Source organism: Leptodactylus fuscus, chromosome 8 (assembly GCF_031893055.1).
Source record: "Leptodactylus fuscus isolate aLepFus1 chromosome 8, aLepFus1.hap2, whole genome shotgun sequence".
In the NCBI taxonomy this organism is placed as follows: Eukaryota; Metazoa; Chordata; class Amphibia; order Anura; family Leptodactylidae; genus Leptodactylus; species Leptodactylus fuscus.
This window is the reverse complement of record NC_134272.1, coordinates 64,276,809-64,300,488: the sequence shown is the minus strand read 5'-3', so window position 1 is coordinate 64,300,488 and position 23,680 is coordinate 64,276,809. Positions and strand designations below refer to the sequence as shown.

The following is a 23,680-nucleotide window of genomic DNA, read 5'->3' as shown; positions in this document are numbered from 1 at the left end:
TGCACCATCGTAACACTGCTAGGTTGTGGATAAGAGGCTTCTAGTACACAGAATGAGACAATAACCTATTAACTAGGTGACAGCAATCCTGTACTCCACTTCTCCCTTCTCCATAGAGGTCTGTGTGTGAGGCTGAATACAGAAACAATCTTATGTAAACAAGCAGACTAAAAATAAGAAGCGAGAGAACAGCTTAATAAGTGTTGAAGGAAACAGATCTCCTTAAGATATATCACAAGGTTTGTTATATTCACCTGAACTATTCATTTATGAGAAGTTATTTATAACTGGAAGAACGCTTTACCACTAAATACAGTCAAAATGCAGCATGTTCTACATGATCCTGAGCAGTCTAATAGGGATCTTGCACAGGGGCGTTAATCTCCTGCTGGTTTCCTCCATCTTTTGACTTAACAATCCCTTTGTCCTACTGCAGACCAGGCTCCAGCCACTTGTATTATATCCCTATACTTGATTTTGAAATTAAGCGGAGAGGAACATGTCTGAACTAGGACCAAAAGAAAGGATTAATGGAGGAAGGTCTGGGAGATTTCATCTGAATTTTGGGTTCAGTGTTCCTTTAATTAACACCCTAAAGGCTGCAAAGTCCATGTGCAGACCACATAAAAGAAGTCTGATGTGTTACACATATATCTTACTGCCATCGGTGTTCATAAGTCGTCTTTGAGAGAGGAAAAAAAAAAAAAAACACAACAAGAAAGAAAGACAAAGGCTTTTCAGCAGCTTGTCTGGTGGTCACGGACAGTGCATGACTTGACGTGAGCAGATCACATGATACTGTCCATAGATCCCATGTAGTCATATGCCAGACTCCAGGGTCAAGCACCTGCTTTTCTAAGGCTCTATGCCTCTGAGCAAAATCTCTCTTCATACCACACAGCCGTGATCTATATCCTCCAAAGAGATTATTATACATTTCTGAGGCTTGAATATTTACCTACCCTGTCTCCCGGCTTAAGGAGAGACTCGTTTTTGCTGGTTAGCTTGTTTAAGAGAGTATATGCAAGCTTAACACTCCGACTCCACAATTTACCTAAAAAAAACCAAAAACCCAAAACATTATAATATGAAAAAAACCACAACACAATTTAGATAGTAAATGACCTCCTCTGCCACATGGATGGGTAGAGTAGTCCAAACATACATCAGCTACATACATGGTATATCAGCATCTCTAGAGGGGGCTCAGGGCTGTCAATGTCTTTTAACTGTAAGTCTATGCAGGAAATTTTACGCTTTCTGTTAGGCCTGGTTCACATCTGTGTTCTGGTCTCCAAGTGGAGCCCCCGAACAGAAACCTAATCCGCTTTAAAAAACCGGTTACATGTGGAAACTGGCGGACCCTATAGACCAAGGGTAAGGAACCTTGGATCTTCAGCTGTTGCAAAACTACAACTCCCAGCATGCATACTTGCTCTGCTGTTCTTGGAACTCCCATGGAAGTGAATGGAGCATGATGGGAGTTGTAGTTTAACAGCATCTGGAGAGCCGAAGGTTCCCTACCCCTGCTATAGACTATAATGGAGTTAGCCAGGTTTCCGGCTGAAAAAGGTGAAAAATGAGGAGAGAAAAGTGCTGCTTGCATACTTCAAGCAGAGAGGGTAACGGAGTTGGAACCCGGCCTAAGGCAGTGTAAGGCCCTGCCCCAGCTGGTATCACACAGTGGTCAATTTATACATAAATACCAGGAGGAATAACAGGAGGAACAGTCTAATATAGAGTTCTAAAAAAGATGCTTCACAAATGTCAAATTCATAATAAATAAAAGTATTAATATATACCATATGTAAGTGTATACATTGCTTTGCCAGTAGTGTCCAAAGAGGTAAGACAGGGGGCTTTGGGTTGCGTCGTCCCCCAGCGGTGAAGAGCCGTCAGCAATGAGGGAGGCCAGTTAGATACAACTCCGAGAGGTTCTCCTTTAAGAAGTGCCATTTCTGTTCCTTCTGGTTTCGGCTGGTTGGGGTCTGGCTGCTGAACTATAATGCGTAAAAGACAACATAAGGAAAGTGTTTGCAAATGAAGTAGAAAAAGAAAAGAAAAAAAAAAAAAAATATTCCCCTTACCCTCCAGAAGCTCCTCAAAATCATCCACAAAGAACTCCCTTAAAGGAGGACGCTTTGGCCTTTTTAAGGTATTGAGGAGCTGCTGAATTTTGGAGGAGACTCTGCTGTTGACTGGCACACCTATTGGGAAGGAGCGGTAGTATTAGACGGAAGGCATATCTTGTGTTAGTAGGTCTACTCAAAGCATCTAGTAATACTAACGCACCATCTGCTGTTTCTAATATGCTGCTGTTGAACCCCCGTGGCACGCCACGCACAGATGCCACCTGTGGACGCTCATGATGAGAGTTTCCTAGGAGTCCTGTAGTCACGTCAGGTGGTGCAGAAACACTCTCTGGTTATCAGGATGAAGAACATGACATATGGTTCTGATCACTGTCTGAAACCTTATGGAGGCACCCAATGATCACATACCCCTGGTTCGGTCAGTATCATGACATAATATTAATAAAAAAAGAAACAAAAACGATTTTTACATAGTTTATACTATAATAAAGGATTACAGCCATATAAGCATTACCTCTTGATAGGATTGCCCAGCGTCACCAAGCTTTACGTTGATATCGTTACAATGTGCCATGACATGTACCAACTGCTATATTGTCAGTCTGACATCAGATCTGCTAGCAAATATTACAGCGCTAATAATTTCCCATAAGATCTGGCAGCACATGCCCTGATACTGACCTATCTGGGCATGTGCCATGAGGTCTGCCAGCATGGTGGCAGCTGCGATGACAGGGCAGCTGTTGGAGGCAGCAGGCTTGGCTCCTGGGTGGGATGAGGTGGAAGATGCTGATGATGAGGTGGAGGAGCCCTGGGTTACTCTGCTAATCCAGGGCTCTACGCTCGAATGACCTTGAAGCGGAGTGGATGTGATGCGTCCCTGACGTAGCAATGAGCCCTCATCCTCCGAAGCTGACGAGGTGTCTGTGAGTAAAATAATCATGGATACCTAAATATCACAACTTGTATAATCGCTGATACATTAAGAAGGAACTAAACCAACAACCCATTGAGAATAATACCGCAAATGCATTATATGCGAGACAGAACATACTCTGACACAACCAGTCCTTGGGCAGACATGGTGCTATGGATCCTTATCTAGTGGGTGTAGGGCTATAAAGTAGTTACCTGGTGGCGTGTAGGTCTCTACTGAAGGCTGGACAAGCGCAGAGCGTCGCTTAGAAGGCATCGGCATTTTTCTCTCCTTGTACTTAGCCAAAGCTGCTTGCACGGCTTCTGTGTGAACATCTGCACAAGACACAAGAGCCTGGTCTATGGATGGACAAGTGACTATTAGCCCAAAAAGACCTTCAAGCACAGTATAATGTTACTAAATGTATATATCCTACCCTAATCATATGCACACAAAGCAGATCTATGCTTAAAGGGGTTTACCAGGCTCAGTGGAAAACCCAGAAAGGGCCAGGGGAGGGGGTAAAATAAAAGTAGTAATGGGCATCACATCGCATCTAGTTTTATCTTGGGCTGGTCCACCAATGTAGACGCTCAGGTGACCACTGCGGCCAATCAGTTGTCTCATGTGTCACCTGATAGGGACTTATTAGCAGTGACGTCACCAGTACCCAACAGGTGACAAATTAAGCCAGTGAATGAAAGCAGCGGGGGTCACCTCAGCCTCTGCACTTCAGGACCGAGAAGGTGAGACGTCCGAACAGAGGACCAGGGTATCACTTCATTTTGTTCTTTACCCAGCCCCTCCTGGATATTACAGTGATCATGGAAAACCCTTTTAGGGCTCGTTCACACGGACGAGGTGGGGCGGATTTTGACCATATTATGACTTGCCGATAGCGGAAAAAAGAACGCTAGTGGTCTCCATAGACCACCATTGTAAAGGGGCGGATTATGATGTGGATTCCGTTGTCAAAATCCGCCCCTTTGGCCCTGTGTGAACTAGCCCTTAAGAAACAATCATAAAGACCATAGGTGATGTAGGAAAGACGTACCACATTAGCATGCGACGTATGCCACTGCATACCCAATATGGTGGCGTATATTATCTAATGGTCACAATGTAAAACAATATATATTACAAAACTGGGATAATGGAATTTGTGGTGCAGTTCTAAAAAATAGAAAAAAAAACAATGTATCCAGCAGAAGCCAAAAGGACACTCTTTTGGCCTCCATTAGGTGAATGGTGCCCTAGGGTTTAATCTGACTTCTAAGGGGGTGTTCACACATGTGCCTGGTGTCCGCCCTGTGTCACTCAGTTTTAAAACCCATTCATTTGAAAGGGGTTTTAAAAGCAAACCGCCGGTGTCCGCCTTTAGCCAGTTTTTTTTGGGCCAGACACAAAGTCAGACATGCAGGACTTTGTATACAAACAACAAAAGAAAGAAACCGCTCCACCTAGTAGGAGTAATGAAAGGCTGCACCGATACTTGCTCCAGACTACAGGACTGTGTCCGGCAGAAAAAAACGCTACGAAAGTGGTGAAAAACTGACATTTCCATGCATACAAGGACATACACTGATCATGAAGATGAACTAACCAGATCGAAATCTCTCATCCCGTGAGCTGGTAGAACGTGACCGCTGCTGCTTGTTTGTAGTGATGGTAACCTGGGATGTGCCCAATAGTTTGCTGTCTGTCTGTAGGGAAGGGTCTACACCTAGTAGAAGAAAGGACAGCGTCATTTATTACAGCAAACAAGAAGATATCACAACACATGCCAGAAAGTGAGGATGTGATGCTGCAAATCCAGGGCTGTGAAGTCAGAATTTTCAGGAAGAGTTGGGAGTTGGAAAGGAAAGTTACCGATTGTGGCTTCAAAATAAAATAATTATCTTTCATTAAATCATCAAATATTGTATAATGAATTAGATTATATCTTGTGACATATTTACTTTCATAGGAATTGAGTCCATAACTTTTTAATGATTTTTATGGTTTCTGTGCCTGCTCATACAGCCTTCCATAGGTTTTAATGGAATCCAGCGAATCGCAGACATTTTCCTGCTGACTCTTAACAATTAACTCATTTGTTCCAAACAGTTCGAAAAACAAAGTGTTTTCGTCTGGCGGGGATCACAGAGATGGGGAGACAAGGTCTGCAATAGTTTGGCTCTAATCTACTAGGCCAGGGAACAGGGCTTAACCGAAAACACTCTGTCAGCAACTAAACAACCAGAACTGCCTGGAAAACAAAACTGACCAGGAAACTGTAGACACATCCCAGACCGGCTGTAATCTATCTGACCAGCGAGCGAGCGGGAGGGAGGAGACAGTGCGCACGCCTGATAACATGAGCTAAATCCACCGGCCAAAGCTGAGGTCACCACCAGGAAGACGATGCAAGGAGAAAATCCTTATCCAGTAAAGACATGAACAGAGATCGCAGAAAAAATTATGGAGTAGGGCGGGTTCACACCTGAGACCGGTCTCCACTTTGTGGGTTTCCGTCATCTGCCCGAGAAACTGGACAGGAGACGGAAACCCGGCAGTCAGTGTCCGCTTGTGAGCGTCTTCTGCCTCTCCACGGCAAAACCGTTTTTTCAAACGAACACAAAGTCCTGCATGTCCAACTTTGTGTCCGGTTAAAAAAAAAAAAAAAAAAAAAAAAACAGTTTCAGACAGGCACAAAACCCTGACAGCCGGACACTTTGCAAACCCATTTAAGTGAATGGGTTTGATAACCGACTGCCGGTTTCCGTCACCTGTCCAGTTTCTCGGGCAGAAGACGGAAACCCGCAAAGCAGAGACAGTGTGCAGGTGTGACCCCGCCCGTTCCGGTATTTTCTGGTTGATGTTTTGGGTGGTGAAACTTGATTTTAAAGCTATCCATACAATTTAGATGTTTATGGATCGAACCCACCCAAGTTCTCCGAACAGTCTAGTATGTATGGGGGCCTCCAGTGACAACAATATTAGGGAAGAGAAGAACTGGGTGGATGGATTGCAGCAGCCCAATTCTTTAGTTCTTAGAGGGGATCTGCCATTACTAGAGGAATCTGACTGACTTTCTCCCCCACTCAGTTTAGTACAGATAACACCGTTTAGCCAAGCTTAGCATGCATGTGTATGGGGTAGTCCAACCAGTTATTGAGGAGGTACAACCGAGTAAGTAGTGTAGACAGAAGTGATCATGTATGCCGTGCAGGACTGTATACAGTAGTATCCCAATATAAGGGTTGAATGCAGGCATTTTATAGAATTTAGAGTCTTTACACATCTCTGAGGTATTCCAAAGAATGCTTAATAGGTGTAAAATAACCAAACCCGATGTGATGGATCCCAGAGATCAGAGCCACACCTAGCACTGTGTGAGGAATACACCAAGACAAAACATGGCAGGAGAACTTGATGGTCCTCTGTAAGATGCGCTGGGTGGGTCTCTCAGCAAAGCTAGAGTGGATTCCAACAAGCAGAATGGTGAATGTTCTGGATTACTGAATGTGACAGGACCGCAGGCATGATGTATCAATAATAGACAAGTGAGGTATTTTCAGAGTTATGTAACCCTATATGTGGATTTACAATCGCACTAGTCATTGATGTACATTGGTAAGTTACCTTGTATGAGTGGAATGTAGCGAGCCAGAAGTTTAGCTCTCTTCTTCTCATAACCTTTCTGGGTTATGTCTCCTGGAAAACACAAGAGAAAGCATCGAATTAAGCGCTCGTATCACATGAGAACAAACCCTATAATATAATTAAAGGGATCCTATCATTCAATGACTTTTTTTCTAATTAACACGTTGGAATAGCCATAAGAAAGGCTATTCGTCTCCTACCTTTCATTATCTTCTCCGCACCACCGTTCGCCTAAAGTCCCAGTTTTTCTTGGTATGTAAGAGTTCTTTCGCAAGACAAGCATGCAGGGTTCTTCTGTCCGCTTGAGAAGTCGGACATCTTCTCTTGCGGACAGGAAAGGACGGGCACGGAGTGCAAAAGAACGCACCCGATGCCCATTCAAGTGAATGACAGGTGTCACGGACACATCTAGTGTCCGCTCCTAGTGTCCGTGACAGATTTTGAGCGGACACTAGGAGCGGACACTACATGTCGGACACCGACGGTAGTGTGAACGCCCCCTAATAGACATTGTTTTGAAACCATTTAGTAATGTAACCATGTAGACCTCAGAATTTAGGCTGCATGCACACGACCAAGTGGGAGACTATTTTTTTAAACGGAAAACTTGAAAGTCATCTGAGTGTGATCCAAGTGCTTTCCTAGATTCATTCATTTCTATGGGAGGCACCGTCCCAGTCTGATACAATATCTCAGAGCAGGATAAGGCTGGTCTTACACGGCCGTAATGATTTTACGGTCCGCAAGTTGCTGATCAGCAACATAGACACCACAGATGCCCGTAAACTGCCGCACTCGCCCATATAGTTCTATGGACGAGTCCGTGCAGTGCCGCAATTCAAGGCCATTACGGACATGTTCTATAAATTGCGGACCATGGTTGCGGCCTGGCCACACCACACCGGTGGTGTAAGAGGCCACATTCAATATAATGTGTCCGCAATTGAAATCCCTCAATTGCGGACCATTTGCGGACTTACATTATGCCCATGTAAGACCAGCCTAAGACCTGCTCTAGAATAATGGGATGATAACAGATCATCGGAGCTCCGCTCAGACAGTACTCTTGGTTGCATGCATGTGGCCCTATAAACACAGCCAGTGATTGGCAACAGTGATTATGTGCCAAAAATCAGAGGAGGATCGAAAGTAAATAACAGGGGCATCCATCCATTATACCATATCTCAGTGTAGTCTCCACTCCTGGTTTTGGTTCACAATTACTGATGCAAATCACTGATGTGTGAATAAGGCCTCAGAAGGGTTCCCTCACTCACAGAGTAGCAGCAATTACTATCAAAAGTGTAAAAGTAGTTTTCTGCTCACCGTGGTTGCAAACTTATTCACCATCTGTGTGCACAGCAGCATGAAAAATTCTGGAGCCGCTGCTATTAGTTGGCTTTTTCTATCAGCCTCCTCCACCCACTCCCCTCTCCATAGACGAATATATAACAAGTAACAGCCTGATAAGATAGAATACATGCATCCTATAGTCACCTGAACTATTCATTTAAGAAAAGTTGTATTATAATTGGAAGTAACTGCATACAGCCAGACCCCTGCCCAAGCCTGTGGTGGCGCTATTGGTGGCACACAGATATCATACATATACCATCTGTGCCACTTCTCCATGGTCCTATTGGTGCACACTCAGTGAACGCCTTTAGTCCTTCCTTTATAAAATAGGCCTATAACAAGTAGTTGACTGTCAGATAACCCTTATAGACAGAAAACTGGAAGAGTCGGGGTTCTGTCCTTATGTGTCATGCTTTAAAATCCTTTCCCGAAATCCACCTTATAGTGGAAGTTGTTAGAGTAAACACACAAATTATTATATATATATATATATATATATATATATATACATATATATATATATACATATATATATATACATATACACACACACAATACAGCAATAATAATGCTGCATTAAATATCAGTTCCCAGAGAGCAGAACAAGCAAATATCCCGAGTACTTGACAGAGATGCGCAGACACTGTTGTGACAGATCAGAGCCTTGCTTATCCCAGACTAGGGAAGAAAATCCTCACAATATGCTGCGCTATGAGTTCATATCAGACAGCGAGACAGCAAATGTAAATACAAGAAAAGTCACAGACAGTCCCCGTGGGAGGTAAATTTAACGCACTGAAAATCTCTTTATTACAAGGCAGCTTATCTCCCGAGACCCTGCATAGGGACGAACAAGCAACATAAAACCCAAAGTAAGCCCTATAATAGGATTCCAGCACTGGGCTTCAAACAGAAGATAAGCAGCTGTCCCCGGACAAAGTCCTGTGGATATAAAGTGTACGCTCAGAACTTTCCTGTAAGGGCTCTACCCGCGTCGTGCCAGTAGAAGCATATGCCTGTCAGCAAATCAGGCCGACAACCAATCTGTATGTGCCAAAGTTAGTTTCACAAGCCGAATCAAGAGGATTAAGCTATACGTTGTGCCCTCCAGACTGGCGCGCATGGGCACACACAGCAGATCTCATGGATAGATTATTTTCTTAGCCACAAATAGTTTACATTAATAATCGGATCATTGCTGATCTCAATAGACATAGATGTGGGCGAGACAGACGGTCTATACTATCTATTATAGTAGTACATTACACAGATCAGATCTTAACAATTTCTGATTGATTTTGAGATGTCTTCTGACATTGTCTTAGGCATTTAGACAAGACGTGTTAGTGCATATTCACATGGACCTTTGTGTATTCTGTCATTCATTGCATTCCATGGAAGTCTGTGCTGTATGAACTATGAAAGACAAATTAAATCTGTGCTGCTGCAGCAAAAAAAAAAATCCTGATGTTGGTTTTATGCCCCCATTGAAATGGGCTAACACCTGTACCTGCAGTGCAAACTGCAAATCTGCAAAAGAAATGGGCAGCACGGTGGCTCAGTGCTTAACACTGCAGCCTTGCAGCACTGGAGTCCAGGGTTCAAATCCTGCCAAGGACAACATCTGCAAGGAGCTTGTATGTTCTCCCCGTGTTTGCATGGGTTTCCTCCGGGCACTCTGGTTTCCTCCCACTCACCAAGACATACTGATAGGGAATGTAGATTGTGAGCCCTATAAGTGACAGTGACTGTCAATGTCTGCAAATCACTGCGGAATATGATAGTACTATATAAGTAAGTATAATAAATAAATTCAAGATCCAGCTCCTATCTGGCATACATTTCCATTCTTAATAAAATATCTTAATCTCTGCGCCACTTAGGCCATTTATTAAGACTGGCATAGGATACGCCAGACGTAATAAACATGCCCCAATGTGTTCTGAAAAACCTGCATATGTTCATTGAAAAAGCACCAGTGTTTTGCCCCAAAAAAAAGCTTTGTGGGAACTCCGCCTAACCCTATATTCACGCCAACATTGTAATCGGCTGCATTAATAGTCATTCTTGTGAATGGACCCTATTTACATGACTAGTATTTTGACAGTCCGTTGTATCAGGCTGTCACAATATAGGCCATGCTCTAGATCCCTCCTTATGCTACAATGTATAAGGGATCCATGAAAACGGCGCCCCCTGGGTGTAAAATGGCTGTGAAAAATGGACACAACCCCCAGTCATTTTCACCCATGGTCCTATAAATGTAGGCTATAACAGTCACACCTCTCACTTGGAGAGACAACTGCTCTGGCAACATCATCAGTCTAAGGTTACGTTCACATTTATGTTGGAGTCTGCATCAAGCATGGCTGTTTTTGTCCAGCGACAATGGGAAAAATAACAGATACCCAATGGATCCCATTATAGTCAATTGGGTCCTTTGAGATCCTTTATTATCCATCATTAGACAGATCTATTTGAATGTTTACCGCTACGACAGAAGAGAACAATGAATTAAACCAACCGACCCGAATCATGACGCTTCACGGTTATTCCCCATCTAATCATTAGTCCTTAATAGGGTCATCGCCATGTGTATTGGATACGGATAACCTATGCACAGAATAAGTCATTAGTATAGGAAGGGTGGGGATCTGACACCCGGACTCCATGCTGATCAGGAGATCTGGCTGTGAATAGGAGCAGCGCTGCTTCTAGCCGTATACCCTATATACAGTTTCCGGCTGATCGGTGTGGGGTTCCAATTCCTAGATATTATCTTGTGGAGAGGTGATCAGTATCAATATATGTGGTGTCTCGGCCAAACCCTTTAATACTTTCTCTCCCTTTATGATCCTTTCTTGGTTTTGGCTTTGAAAACCTGATGCAAAAAAATGATGGTGTAAGCGCAGCCTTATGTAGCCCGATAAATTGTGGGTTGTCAAATCTCTCTATGTCAATAGACACAAAGTGTAAGACAATAAGCAACTCCTTCATCTCCATATATTAGGTAAATGCAGGGAGTCGGTAATGAATGGGAACAAATAAATTCCCAATAAATTCCCCCTGTGACGGATATCTGTGACAGCACGACCCGGACACGTGCAACAGGCATATACCTCGAATGTGATGTAAGCGCGGCCCTATATGTGTTGTCAAAGCCCATTGTAAAGACAAAGAGGCCAAACCCTACAAATGACATATCTCCATATCCGCATTGAGAATGTACTGCATATCTACTGTCGGATCCCCTATTATTCCTGAATATGTTCTACAGAAAGGTTCCTCTTTAGAGATCCCACAGGTAATGAGATGTACATGACCCTTAATGTCCGCTCCTATTATTCAGCCGTAGCGTTTAGACTAAGGCAGAAACACTTTTATTTCGGGCCTAGACCAGGGCTGTATAACAGATGGACCTCATGGCTTGTCAGATCTTTTTGGGGCTTTTAAACAAAAAAAAAATAAATTGAATAAAAAAAATAATCCCACCACTGTTTGTTGTGCGTTTCGTAATTCCCTATTGACCTGCAGCTAACATCTGGCTGCAGTGTTGTTTTTATTGCACAAAACATGAAAAATACAGCCAAAAATTGCTGTGCAAGTGTGAACGCCCCCCAAATCCAAACCCTTTGTATGTTACCCCTTAAACAATGCTGGTCTGGTTAACTGTCAAAGCATATTGATAGGAGGGGCCAAATTATCAGCTGATGGTGGAAAGGCAAAGGGGGTGTGCGAGGGCTGGAGGGGGATGGGCTCTCATTGCCAAAGCTGGAGGGAAAATGGTTCTAAATATATCATTAGAATATCCATATATATTATATATAGCAATTACCTTAAACTAATTAAAACACGGTCCAAAAAGTATACAAAAAAAATCCTAAATAATATTTAGATTTTAAATATTTGAAGTTGGTGGGTAAGAAAATTTGCAATTGTATTAACTATTAGCCAGCCAGCTAACAATACACACTAATATTATTATTATTAATAATAATAATAATAATAATAATAATAATAATAATAATAATAATAATAATAATAATAATTATATATATATATATATATATATATCACACACATGAATTCTTGCTTGGGTCTTCTAATGCTACATTAAACATGGCAAATCTTGAATTTGCACCTTCATTCACCTTCTATAATATATATATATATATATATATATATATATATATATATATATATATAAAATATATCTTTGTCTCTGTATTTTAGTATGTGAACAATCAAAGTCCGCCATAACAAAGAATCCAAAACCACCAAGGCTTACTACAAACATAGCGCCATGTACTATACCACAATGTAATACGCAATATGCCAGCCCCATGATACAATTACATTAATCTAAAGCATTAGCCCTAATTCATTGCTTCGTTCCAATCTGGTCAATTACAGAAATGGGTGCACAAGGATTGACAAGTATTTAAGGTAATAGCTAGTAAAGGGTATTCTTTAAGCCAAGTGAATCATGTAATTCTTGGTTTCGATGTCTAGAAGATTAAGTCACAATTGCATCCACCGGTTTAAGGATAAACGCCCCAGACTTAAGGAGGCCTGCTATGGCTTGTGTGGCTGGAAGGCATCTAAATCAGATTATAGGTTGTGTCTGGTCCATGTGCATCTGCTATACTCACCTTCAGTGCTTTGGCCAGGTTCACGCCTAACAGTAACATCTGTCAGTGACTTCTGTGCCGATGCATGTTAAACTCCAACAACGTGGCCGGGAACCATTGCTCCGGAACTGCCGAGGTTGCCCAAAGCTACAGGCTCAGTTTAGACATCGACTTATCAGAGAAGATCCAAATTCACACTGATCAGCAGAACTGCCAGCGCTGAATGCTGTCCCCATTGCACTGATCACATCCCTTTGTTCCTCTTTCAATAGAATAGTGAGGGAGAATCTCTCCACCCCATAGACGCAGATTAACCCATCATTTGCATTAGCCTGGTTCCTCCACTCTCTAACTGTCCCATAAGCACATAGGGACAGCAGGAAAACAGCTGCTCCCCGAGATAACAGACAGACAGAAGACGCTCTCCAGGGAGTGGAGGAGAACACTGAAGATGTGCCAGGAGAGCAGCAGCAGATAAAAAACCTATCATCTGCGTGCCGCCGTGGCAGTGAAGGGGTTAAGAACACTACATGGTACACTTCTATTGTGGAGAGTGGCAATGGCCAAGAAGATCATTATACAGACCGCCTATAGAAGATTCATAGACTACAAAGCCACATTAGTGACTTCTCCTAGAAACATGCCTAACCCCTGCAGCACAATGACTAGAGCTACAGCCATCTATTCATCCACAGCGACCCCCATTCATGGGAATAAGCGGGCGTAGCCGGCAGACAAAATATCTCAACCATTCATGTGAAAGGCCAGAATGCGTCCATCTGACCGGACGTTCACAAAGAGCCAGCACAGAGGACTGGACAAGCGGCCTCCCCCCATTTGGTGCCCAGGGGTCCAGACTTTAACAAAAGCCCATAGTGAAAAGTCAAAGGTCCAATCAACTGGCGGGCAGGTCTTCTGCAAAGCCCGAAATACTGCTTAACCAGTGGCTGCCAGCACAAAGGCGCGCCGACTCCGACGACTGACATCAATTTCTTGCCTAAACGCTCAATTGGTTCGTTTAATAAGCGTCTCAGCTCATAAATCAGGCTGACGGAAGTCACTTTATGGCTGGATAAGGATTCTTTCACGCACATACATCTTTGATGACTTTTTTAGGGTTGTAAAAAATATACACCATAAATTTAACGTGTTTTACAAGCGTATTCTCCTCGCCATTCAGAGAAAAAAAAAGAAGCCAAGATGGTTTGTAGTGTTTCATAATGCCATAATAATAGCCCTTGGGAAAGCTGGGTGATAGTCGTCACTGCCTTATGAAATCCATGCACCAATGGTATATATTGTAGCAGGTTAAAGGGAGTATCACTGCCATAATAGACTCCCTTTAATTCCATCTTATCATTGAAACAGTCTGTCCAACCTTGGGTAGGTTCACACAGTGGCAGAAAGATTTCCTTCTCTCATTCACTTCAAACAGGATGGTTCGGGTGGGATCTGCCCCGTGGGACGCTTTCAAGTGTCGGTATTGCTAGCTTATTTTTAAGCTTATGGCCACATAGAGGGAAATTTACTCACCTATCTATTCCAGTTTTCTGGCGTACATGGACATAAATGTGGCACACGTCATTTTCTTGCACAGAAGATGCGCCTCATTGTTCTCTCTGTGCCCATGCTTACTACTTTTTATGAAAATGGATGGAGTGGGGTAGAGACCAAGTCAGGCTAGGGAGCCACAGCCGGATAAATTTACTATAACTCAAAAAGCTGCCAAAAAGCTGGTGTGAATTATACCAGAAATCTGGGCCAGTTCCTGAGACAACAAATAAAACAGGGTGCATCTTTGGCGCAATGGGACACATCTACATTGGGTTTACATTTTACAACATCCTAGACATGTGGGAGTGAACTCTCAGAAAAAGGGTGTGTGGCTTCGATGTGCCAAGATGAGCCAAAATAGTGTTGAAAAATTCTGCCTCAAAGAAAGCCCACTAAAAGGTGGTATAAATGTATGCTAGACGGTGCAAAGATAGATCAGATTTATCAGTCACTGTGATAAACCTGGCGTATATCCAGACTGCCTGTCTAAGGCTAGGGTCACATCCACCATTCAGGGATGCTGTCCCCCATTCTGCTTGTAAAGTCCTTTTCTCTCTGCATTTTCAGGCCAAAACTTGGCGGACCCCATTATAATCTAACCACATTTTAAGGGGATTGGATTTCTGTTCGGCAGGTTCCCAAGCGAACCCGAGCACAGGTGTGACCCTAGCATAAGACTGTCTTGTCATACTATTAGTAAATATGAGCCGGAGTGTTGGACACACATTGGACATCTCCAGATGAATGATACTAGTTATACTCTGTATGGTTACCATATTAAGGCATGTTCAAACAGCAAAAAATGAATTCCTCTTCATTTTCGATCGCCGGTATTTTCGCCACGGTCTAGCCATAACGGGATGCTAATGCCGTGCATCACCATTCCGTCGTGGCATCCCATTCCTAATTAGACTCGGTTGAATGGGCTTAATCAGGTGAGCCACGGACCCTGTGGCTAATTCAACCGCAGAATCTGCGGCAAGATCGAGCAGGTTGCTTCTTTTTTCCGCGTCCTGCTGCAATCTCTGCCTCCCATTGCAAACAATGGGAGGTGGATCCCAGGAGGAATCTGCTCTGGATTCAGGGGCGAAATCCGCGGCGAATTCCTCCGTGTGATCAAACCCTTATAGGAGCAAAAAGTTGTAAGAAGAAAGCTTAGGCAGTAGCTGGGAGGTTTCTTAAGATTTTTTCCTTTAGGTAAAAAGTAATGTTGTTCAATGATAGTTTATGAATTTTACTGCGGTTGTGGAATCTGTTGTGAGAGTTACCAACTCCGGTGTCAAAATAAAGTAATTATTTTTAACCACGTGCTACAATTTTTCATATATATATATATATATATATATATATATATATATATATATATATATATATGTATATATGTGTATGTATATGTTTCTCATATATACAAAATCATCATTTCTCTCTTTGCCCTATAACCTGTACATCAAATGATGTAATAAGTTTGTATATCATGGGGTTAATAAAAGGGTTTTCCTATCACTAGCCCCATGAATTCTGTGGATAAGGGGGCAGTAATTTGGCCCCTTCACCCCAGCCACTTGCATTGCAGGGATTATAGGTTCATCCCGTATCAGAGACAGCTGCATGTGGGTAGATACAGGGCAAAAATCATATAGTAGCCAGGACAAAGGCGGTGTTACTTACTGGAGATGCTCCATGGCTGCCCCCTATCTAATCCATCAGGGTCAGGGATAATAAGTCACAGTGCTAACATTATAGGATCAAGGAAATGGCCTTGTGCTGTGTTAAAATGCATGGCTAATATGGTTAGAGAGTGTGTCTATAAGAGACAGTGCTATACTGTAATGATGTAGCGGTTTACTGGTGTGCCGACCATGTCTAATGAAGATCACACAACACTACCGCCATAGGGGACAGAGGCTTTGCACAGAAACCTTTTAGCTTCAACTAAAATGGACTTGGACTGTAGTCACATGTCGTAGTAATATGCGAAAGGGCTGCAAAGAAAAATGGTTCCAATTAGAAGCAACGAGATATAATGTAACAAAAGCGCAGCGTGTCTGAGATTTACATATACGCTATAATTCTACCTTGTGTCTGGAACATTATCACACGGGGTGCATTAACAGATCTTACAATGGCTTAGGCTTTCTGTCTGGTAAACCACATTAAGAAGCTGAATATAAGATATTAAGAAAAAGAGAAACAAGCACTTAGATCTGCAAACCAGTCTCACCATATAAAACGCATGGACGAAGCCTAAAATACCGTCATATCCAGGGGATGCATTAATATTATCGGCTGATCCAGAAGTTATAACAGTAGGGCCGCATGGGATAAAGGCAGAGGTTTGCATGGGTTCCTCTAAAGGAACAAAAAACGCCAACATTTGGTGCAGGATTTGCTACAGGTCTTCTGTAGATTTTAACATTCACATTGCAAAGGTTGAAAGTCACAAGCTGAGTGCTTAAAGGGGTTATCCACTTTGTACAATTGATGGCCTATCCTTAGACTAGGTGATCAATATTAAATCTGCTTGGGGTCCGGAGATCACTCGTACTGAGGTAGCGTGGGAGAGTCTTGCTGCTCGTTCACAGTGCAAATTATAGCAAAGAGCAGAGGTACTGTAACGTTACCCCACTGGAGGGGTGCAGTACCTATACTCGCCACTACAGTTTGTACAGCAGCACGGCTCTCCAGCACAGCCTCGGTACCAGTGATTCCACACCAAGGACTCCTGCGTATCTGATATCGATGGTCTATCCCAAGGATATGCCATCAATTGTACAATAGGTGGAGCGGCACCTATTTTAGGATGCAAACAGCCGGAGTTGGTGGCGGCGGCGAAGGATCCTTCTTATGGACATTCCTTGGGCAATATTAAACAATGGCTACAGCAGACGACTACCACCACCTGAAAAGAGGCCGACAGTGTATGGAATTTCTGTCCACTTGTTCTCAAGATATTCCCAGGAAGATAGTTCATCCTTTGCTGGATGCCCTGGTACTGGTACATTTATGGAAAAGGGTGAACACCTGTAACTTCTAACATGGACTATAATGTATATGGCTGTATCTGCTCATGAATGACTGGCCTACTTCTGTCTAATGTGTACAGCCACCTTAAAGATGGCAAGTTAACAGATCTACATACGACATGATGATACGCATCAGCCGCCATTCACATGACTGTACAGGAATCCCATGCAGAAATGGCTTCGCTGAAAAACCACTCAAAGGGTGCGTTCACACGCAGAAAAGTGGAGCGCAATCTGGCACGTATACACGTGTCAGCAGATTGTGCTTGCAAAAAGCTCCCATTCATTTCAATGGGAGTTAGGATCGTATACACCGCGTTATTTTGCGGCAAAATAACAGGCACCGTAAATGTTATATTAAACTACCCCCCCATTTTAAAGTAATAACCTAAAAAAGAATGTGCTCTACTTACGGATCGTGCACGCTGGGCGGGCATTCAGGGTGTGTCTTCATCCACGCCTCTTCTTCCTCCGGTCTCGTCCTCCTCCAGCGCTCACGACGGACATTGATAAAAAAAAAATTAGCCTGGGAGCATGTGCAGTAGCCGTAGTAGAAGCCGCATGCTACTGCGCATGCGCCCAGGCCATTTTTTTTTTTTAGCAATGTCCGTTCGCGAGCGCCGGAGGAGGACGGGACCCGAGGACATTGGAGGAAGAAGAGGCGTGGACGAAGATGAAGACACACCCTGAATGCCCGCCCAGTGTGCACGATGCGTAAGTAGAGCACATTCTTTTTTAGGGTTTTATTTTAAAACAGGGGGAGGGGGGGTAGTTTAATATAACATTTACGGTGCCTGAATAGCCTTTTTAAAGGCTATTCACGCATTTGTGGGGCTCTATCAGCATGATTTTGCTGATAGAGCCCCTTTAACAACGGACACAAACAACGATACTGCGGACGCCTCCTTATAGCGGAGCTGGCTACGACAAGACAATGAACAGGCAGCAGTTACTTCAAGTCTCCAGAGTAGTAAGACTTTATCTTCAAGAGGTTGGATGAGATTAGAAAGAAAAACAAAAACGTAGACATTATCAAGCCCGACACTCCAGAATTCTGGCCTCAAAAAGGTTCCTAAATAGGGTTTCGTGACTTTTTGCATTGTTTTACAAGCAGATTACATCAATGCAGTTTCTCCCCCCAACGGTGCAGTTTTGGGCAAAAATTTAATTGTCATTTATTTATTTTTTTAAATATGATATCTATAAATGACCTTGAGAGATATACAATTTTGGAATCCACAAAACTAAGCAAGCCAAAGCAAGTTTCCTACTGTTGTATAACTGCAAGACAGAAGTAAAGAGTACAGGACATCACCAGGCATAGACAGCAAGACAACCAAGGCGCGCTTACAGTCTGCCGGGGGGCTGGCTCTCATCTTCAGCCAGATTCCAAGGGCCTCTAGCTATGCTACAGATCACATGCAACCTCAAACGCTCCACATTCCCTAAAACACAAGGCAACTACACATAATAATATACATTTATTGTAATATATCCCCAAGTAGAATGGCTCTGGAAACTGCATCAAGGACACAGATTAAGGAGAAGGTCATTATTTCACAAGACAAATGCAGTTCCCTGGGCAGATCGTGAACATTTGGCAGTATCAATAGACATTAGGGACACTTGGCAGCTCTGAGGCACACTGACTGCATGGTTATTAAATCCTTCCAGGACGGCATTCGGGAGCAGATGGAAGGGAAGAGATCAGGATGGACAGTCAGACAGTCCGAAATTAACATTTCAATAATTAATCATAGTACAATTAGCAATGTATAGACAGCAAAGTGGATTACTAATCCAATGCTATAGTAAAGGAGGATGGATAGTCTACTAGGGCAGCAAGACTCCAGGTGTCAGGGTGCCTGCTGCATAACATATGAACAGCAGAGGGCAGTAGACTTCCTGCAATGTACACAGCAATGCTATACATGACTGCGGCCTCCTGGGTACACAGAAAGCTCTTCCTGCATTTTTCACATGTAGCATTGACAGTTTTAGAGATTATTTCATCTGATAAATCAAACTGTATAAACAGGAAGACGGGCTGAAGAGCAAGTGCTATGTCTGAAACCTTCACAAATCACCCAACGTAGTGCAAGTTCCTATTACATCCCAGTAATATTCTAGAAGTGTAAGGGTATGTTCACATGGCATGCAGGAAACTGCAAGAGAGGCTCTCAGCACAACCAGATGCAGATGTGATCATCACTTTATAAAATACTCCTAACTCACACTAACTGTGATGTGAGTGCTGTATGCAGAATCTCCAGTGTATCCTATAAGATACTGCTTCAAACACCTCTCCTGTGTATCCAGCTTGTAAGATCTGACAAGAAGAAACCCATCACAAGCAGGAGGCAGGGTGCAGAGAAAACAGGCTGTAGGGTGATTTAGGCAAGACATGTTTGAAGTCACTGACCTATTACTGTATACCTTTGCCAGGGGATAATCATAACTCTGCCAAATCAGTATTCCTGCGCTATGCTGAGGAGGTCCAAAAGACCGAAACAGTGCTGTCCATAGCTGGGAATCTGTTCCTTTTGGAACAGCTGTCCTCGATTGAGAGACTATAACCTGGTAATAATCCCAGCGTCATTGCTAAACAAAGGCCTCTTGGAAGGTCGGGCATGAGGCTAAAGGGAGCAGCCATTATTGGGTTATTTCACTGGAATCCTGTCTTAAGACAGGCTTGCACATTCCAGTGAGCGCCCTCTATTGGTTTGCAACAATGAGGCAGCAACTGTCTTCCTAATTACATCATGGAAGGCGGATTTGCATATTCTTCCCATAGTTCCTTTTGGAATAGAAATACTAATTTGGCAATTAAATCCTCATCATGTTAGTAGGCTTATTAACTGAGCCATGCATGATGTTAAGGAGGCTGCCCTCTACAGTGCGGCATACAGAGTGCACTGTTCTCTTAATTACATCCTGGAGAATAGATTTGCATATTTTTTTACCCAGTATACATTTGGATAGACCTAGATAGACAAGTCTATACCTTTGGATAGACAAGACTCCATGCCTCCATATCTACAAAGCCAGAGGCATTAAGGGAAATGTAGACAGCATCAAAAAAAAAACCATTCCAGAGGGTAAGAAAGAATCAAGATGGCAGACAATCCAGAAATGCCACATCATAATAAGGGGTATACATAATAGGTTTTACATTCTGTAAGAGTTGTACACTACTTTATCAATGAGGATCTATTCTTAGGAGAGGTCATCGATATCAGAACTTTGGAGGATCAGACCCCTATGGAGGACCTGTTTCTCAGAGCCGCAGTGTACTGGACTATACAGCTCAGAACACTATGTAGCAGATAGCAAAGGTATTGCAAGCTCAATTCCATAATTCTGTCATAAAATCCAATGTAACAAACATCTACGGAAGTACACTAAATGTTTGTAGGATTAACATCAAAGTAAACTACACCCCTCATACACTAGCATCATTACATGTTATACCCCTCCACCCTACAAGCAGTAAAGGGAATACTAACACAAAGCCGAGATGAGACAATTTATCTTGTAAAAGACAAAGGCCCAGCATATAACCCGAGGAGCAGAATGACATCACATGTCTGTGGTGAAGCTACCCTATATATAAGTAATATAATGTATAGACCCTATAATTATATATATATATATATATATATATATATATATATATATATATAGATAGATAGATAGATAGATAGATAGAGAGAGAGAGATATGCACTCTCCTGCAGATGTCATATACAAGGACTGCACAGTAAGTGAGAACATTTACATTAATGTTGCACCCAGGTTTTATAGGGGGGGGGGGGATTATAAAACACAATAGTGGGAATTTATCAAGGTTGGCATTTCCTAAATTCATCTTAACCAATCCGCCCGCTCGCATGAAATATGGTAGGATTAGGCCCCGTTCACACTACAGAATCTGCCGCTGATTTTGGGCCAGATTCCACCCCCAAATACTGCCTTCTACTATTTTCTATGGGAGGCGGAGATTGCAACACAACGCTGAAAAATAAATAAAGTCTTATCGATAACGAACTTGTTTGCCAACATGGGTAATACTGCCCAGTTAGGCCCGGGTCACATCGTTTTTTTGGGGAGTTCGCTTGGGGACCCCTGGAAAGGAAACGTATCAGCATAAAAAAGTGGTTACCTTAGGAAACTGGTAGACCCCAAAGACTATAATGGGGTCCATGTGCTTTCTGCATGAAAAATGCACAGAAAAGTGCTGCTTGTAGGACTTTTCTCACTCCATATTTAATGCAGATAGGGAAACGGAATGGCCAGAACGCAGATGTGAACTGGGCCTTACAGATATCATCACCACGGCGTATGGCCGGCCTTCAGTCATGTTCATTCTGGCTTTTGTGTTATACAAAGGAGGAATCATTTGTTGTATTCTAATAAATCACTGAATTCGCCATACACATCTAGAAGGAAGTAAGAGCGCATGTTGCTTTAAGAGACAACCTAAGTACTCTCCACAAACACAATCCACTAGTGTGAGAAAGTGCAGAAGAAATTCACAAGGAAAAGTCAAGAATGAAGGGGGCCGGGCAGAGAAACACCTGTCAGGATATACACCGATAAACATCAGGGGGAAAGCAGAGGAGGTGATGAAATATGACGATCTTGTCACAGAGAAAACACAGTTCAACAGGCCAAAGGCAATGGGTTATGGCGATATAGGGAACACTCTCAGGCTTTGCATCTGCTTTGGAGACTCCACCACAGAAACTGCCAAAAATCAGCTGAAAAAAAAAGTCCTGCATGGATGACTGTGTGTCCGGTTATAAAAACTGGTTTTGTCGCAGAGGCGCACAAGACGCTGACGGGCTATTCAATGGGTTTGAAAACTGACTCCCAGTTTCCATCTACCATCCAGTTACTTGGGCAGAAGACAGAAACCCGCAAAGCGGAGACCGGGCGCAGGTGTGAACCCACCCTCACAGACACCTCCACCACATAAAGCTCATACGATAGAAATCACCCAAAATAGGTTCCCATGTTAAACAAAAACAGCAAACTGTGTGCTATACTTTTTTATGCAGGTATACCAAACAGATAAAAATTGTACCAATGTGTACTCACCAAATGGAGACAAATTAGATGCTCCATTGGCCTTCACGGAGTACACCAACAAAATAGCAAACGGACAATGCAAACGCAGTGTGAAAACAGTCAGACAGCTGTAGGTTCCTGATAAAAAGGGGCCAGGATGCCTACAACTTCTTAAGAGGACCTTTCACCATCTCCAACTCCAGTTCTTCACATTGCAATCCGGCACCTTCATTCTGGAAGAAAAAAATTACCACAGCACTGGAATCAATGGAGCGACGTCTATTACATGATGCAAAGAGCTGGACGTGGTGGAGGAGATGAAAGGATCTCCAAGACCCAAAAACCAAAAGGACCAGGCTCAGAATTCTCTCTCTTTATCCAGATTTTGTGACTTTCTTGCAGAAGACGTGCTTTTTATATGGTTCAACAGGTTGCGCAACAGGAAATATCACTTTATAAGATCAATTTGGTTTATCAAGCAGGAGGAAGCCAATAAAATATTCATTCTTGAGTTTTTTCTTAAATATCAAGTGAATACTTTACTTCCACTTCAGCTGCTACTTTACAGCCATCTATCAAGTGCCTCAAGTGCAGGGATGGATGGACACTGTTTGAGATTCTCATGCCGTTTTACTTACAGGGGAAATGACAGCATTTTTATATAGAATAAATTCCTTATGTGGAGCACACCGACCGCTCCGATAAGTCAACCTCAATTTGCAATGCAGTAGAGGAAGTGATCAGTTGATCGCTGTGGATCCAAATTCAGGTTTCCCCGGTGAGTATATAAGGGGTGTTAGAGGCCAGCCATTAGATTACGTCAGGGGTGTTAGAGGACAGCCATAGATTTCCAGTAAGCCATTAGCTGGGTCTACTAAAGTGGAAGCCACAAATACTAAAGCATATCATACACATTAGATAAATTTTATCATATACCACCAATTTTTGCAGGATGGGCCTTCCATATCAGGTTTGTAGAGCTGTCCTAACTTTCCCCTGAAAGGGAATATTTGGGGGTGATCAGGCATACAGGTGACCTATCTATACAATAGACAATCACTGATCAGTTGGGGGGTCTGACACCCAGATTCCGCACTGATCAGCTATTCTGGTTACCTCTAGGTGTCAGAAGCTATAGGGACAGACTTAGAATCAGCTGAGCTCCTATTCAAGAAATGGGACCGGAGTTGCAGGCTCCATACACTGTATAAATAGTGACACTGTAGTACTACAGTTACCTGAATAGGAGGTCGAGCTACTTCTGACTACGTCCATCCTTGATCGGTATGGGGTCTGAGTGTCGGATTTCCCATCAATCAGATACTGGTGACTCAGACCAGTGGATTCGGTACCACAAAGAAAACCCAGAATATCAGTAACTCATAACAGTGAT

The 23,680-nt window shown here is 42.9% G+C and overlaps 1 protein-coding gene across 6 annotated transcripts in view; it reads right to left on the bottom strand.

Moving 5' to 3' along the window:
• Window positions 1-23,680, bottom strand: part of DIP2A (disco interacting protein 2 homolog A) — a 54,228-nt gene that overhangs the window by 14,623 nt on the left and 15,925 nt on the right. For 4 of the 6 annotated variants that reach the window (XM_075283854.1, XM_075283856.1, XM_075283859.1 and 1 more), the window contains exons 2-9: window positions 6,634-6,705; window positions 4,613-4,732; window positions 3,225-3,368; window positions 2,775-3,017; window positions 2,293-2,421; window positions 2,088-2,207; window positions 1,803-2,000; window positions 963-1,054 (exon numbers count right to left, since the gene is read on the bottom strand). In XM_075283854.1, coding sequence (XP_075139955.1) covers window positions 963-1,054; window positions 1,803-2,000; window positions 2,088-2,207; window positions 2,293-2,421; window positions 2,775-3,017; window positions 3,225-3,368; window positions 4,613-4,732; window positions 6,634-6,705 — 1,118 coding nt within the window. The remainder of the gene's footprint in view (window positions 1-962; window positions 1,055-1,802; window positions 2,001-2,087; window positions 2,208-2,292; window positions 2,422-2,774; window positions 3,018-3,224; window positions 3,369-4,612; window positions 4,733-6,633; window positions 6,706-23,680) is intronic. The other 2 variants (XM_075283855.1, XM_075283857.1) reach the window with 1 other exon arrangement.